Genomic DNA, 2,686 nt, shown 5'->3' with positions numbered 1-2,686 from the left:
AATGAAGGTGTCCAAGGGCGACACCAAGGTTCCTCGATCCCCAAAGGTAACATCCTTCTTTTAGTGATTGTGTTTTACCCTTTAAATTGCTTCTAACTCCTCCCTCTCTCAGGATCCCTCGAAGAGGCCGAAGGTTCGTCCTCCAACTAAATCTGCTATCGTCACCCCTCGAGGGACGGACGATAGGAGGGATATGGCCATAGAGGACATCCCTCAGTAAAAATGGGACGCCCCAAAATCCAAGGGGAAATCCATCGAAGTAACATAGACGGGGGACGTATCTCCAACTCGAGGGGAGGACTCTCCTGTCCCAAAGAAAAGGAAGACCTCGGAACCCGAGACTGATGCCCGGGACTTTACACAGAAAACCACCATCGAGAAGGCCGCCCTTTTTTATTCGGTGGTTAAGCGGTTCATCTCGAAGCCGGACATTAAGGTGATTCGGGGGCTTTCCGAGGAACAAGAGGTTGAGAAGCTTCAGTCTTCTTGGATCAATATAAGTTAGTTACTCTTGATTTGCTCGTTATATATTGTGATCCAGTACTAACATTTTTCTATCTTTCAGCACTTGATTCGTATGGCGGTAATGAGCCATCACCATACCGCCGGCTTTCGAAAGCTGCGAGAGGGGCTGAAGGAGCAAACATACCTGGCCGTCGAGCGGGGCGAGGAGATCGAGAGGCTGATCAAAGGCTTCGAGGAGGAGAAGAAGCTCTGGGCCAAGGAGAAGGCTGCTCTGGAGCAAAAGGTCCAGGACTCGACGAGCCAACGGGACAGCGTCTTGCGCAATCGGGACCTCATTATCGAGGAATGGAAGACCTCGAACGCAGGTCTAGAGTTTGCGGCAAACATAGGCCTAGAGGCGTCGGAGGTGGCTGCTCGAGAGGTCGTGGCGAGGCTTCAAGAGGCCTTCAAGAAGGTATATCCCCAGGCCGACTGGCAGGCAGTCGAGGCAGAATATAATGCGGCTGTTGATGCCACCTTTCACGAGGGCAACGACTACGACCCCGAGCTCCAGGTGGATGATGCCATCGACATAGGGGATCTTCTTGGGGGGGGGGGAAGCCCAACAGATCGAAGACCCCTTGGCCGTCAGGACGCCCGTCGCTCAAGGAGAGGAGGTGCATGAGGAGAACTCGGGAGGCCAAGAAGACTCGAGTGACAGCTCTTCCTCCTAGAGTGACGATGAGGAGGTTGTGTCTGAGACCTCGGACAACGATACCTCGAGTAGCTCTCCTTAGCTTTTGTATTTCACAGCTTTTTGCCTTTTGTCCTGACTGTACTTAGCTGGGCCCTACGTGGCCCTTAGGGTGTAATGCTTTCTTTTGATGAAAATTAAGATTCATTGTTAGCTAGGCCCTGAGTGGCTTTTAGGATGTAACATTTCCCTTAATGAAAATGAAGATTCATTTTTGCCTATCTCTTCATGCCTCGCTTTCTTTTGTTTAGTCATTCGATGTCTTATGCATGTCGAGACTTAAGGCTTTCATGCTTGGACCAGGAGACCAATGACCTATGCGAGCGTGGGGCGCGTGAGGCCTTCTCCTGGGCCTTGACACGTGGGAGCCCACTAGGGGTCAAGTAATTAATGCCCTTTTTGGGAAATTATGATTTGTCCTGCTATAAGTACGGACAATTAGTCCTGCTGATTTCACAACTTCATCCTCTTTTTTTCTCTCTCTTCAAACTTGATTTTCCACCTCATTCTTAACCTCGACCAACAATGTCTCAACCTTTGATCACTGCCGAGGCCCTTCGAGCGGCCAAACGTCGCAAGCTGGCCAAGGCCGGGTCCAGTTTGTCCTCGGCCTCGAGTGCAGTCACGGAGGCCTCCTTGGTGAAACTCGAGGTTGATCCCTCCGTCGAGGAAAGGAAGCAGCCTCCTTCTCTCTTGGCTCCAAAACCCGAGCCAAAGGACGTTAAGGCCGATACCTTGGCGTCGATTAAAGTCGAGGACCCCCGGCCGCTGCTACTTCGAGTGCCGCCGTAGCTACGACGGCCTCGAAGGAGACAGCTTGGCCTGAGGAGACTGCCAGGCTACCCTTCTCGCCCCTCTCGAGGGCTGAAATGGCTGCGAGGTTCGACAGGGCCTCGAAGCATCTCATGACAGAGCTGGATGGGAGGGCGTGTCTGACGCCCGACGGGCAAGAGGTCGAGGCCGTTAAGGCGACCATGACTGAGGTATGGTGATCTTGCTTTATGTTACTTCGAATGTTTTAGCTTTTAATGCTTACTAACACGTCTTTCTTTTATCAGTTGTCGATCAGGGTGTTGGCCCTGACTCGAAGGTCTCAGCCAGGGATAGGCGTTGGGGCTGTCTCGGGGGAGATGTCTTGGGATGAGAGGAACACTCTCGTCAATCGATTGCGCCTGGCCGAGATGCGACTCTCGGAGACCCAGGAGGCCATGGCCAAGTCCCATAAGGCCTTCGAGGAGAAGAAGGGGGAGCTCGAGCAGGCTGTCGAGGTCGCCATTTCACAAAGGAGTCTGCCAGCAAAAGGCATAGGACGACTGCCAAGGACTGCAAGAAGGCTGACCAGCGAGCCGAGAGGGCTCGAAAGAATGCTGAGGAAGCCATTGCCAAGGCCCGGGAGTGTCGGGAGGCCGTGGTCAAGGACTGGAAGGACTTCAATGAGGGGAGGACCTTCCTCGAGGACGTCTCCCTGCAGGCCTCTGTGATACGACA

The 2,686-nt window shown here is 53.2% G+C and overlaps 1 protein-coding gene across 1 annotated transcript; it reads left to right on the top strand.

The window, feature by feature from the left end:
- Positions 1-295: 295 nt before the first annotated feature.
- LOC125493366 (uncharacterized) lies at positions 296-1,282 on the top strand. The gene is made up of 2 exons (XM_048636643.2): positions 296-466; positions 566-1,282. Exon 2 carries the CDS (start codon positions 578-580, stop codon positions 1,127-1,129), a length of 552 nt encoding a protein of 183 aa, XP_048492600.2. The 5' UTR covers positions 296-466; positions 566-577; the 3' UTR covers positions 1,130-1,282.
- Positions 1,283-2,686: the final 1,404 nt, after the last annotated feature.

This window comes from Beta vulgaris, chromosome 9 (assembly GCF_026745355.1).
Source record: "Beta vulgaris subsp. vulgaris cultivar EL10 chromosome 9, EL10.2, whole genome shotgun sequence".
Classification (NCBI taxonomy): Eukaryota; Viridiplantae; Streptophyta; class Magnoliopsida; order Caryophyllales; family Amaranthaceae; genus Beta; species Beta vulgaris.
The sequence above is the reverse complement of the archived record's forward strand: the minus strand, read 5'-3'. Positions and strand labels throughout refer to the sequence as shown.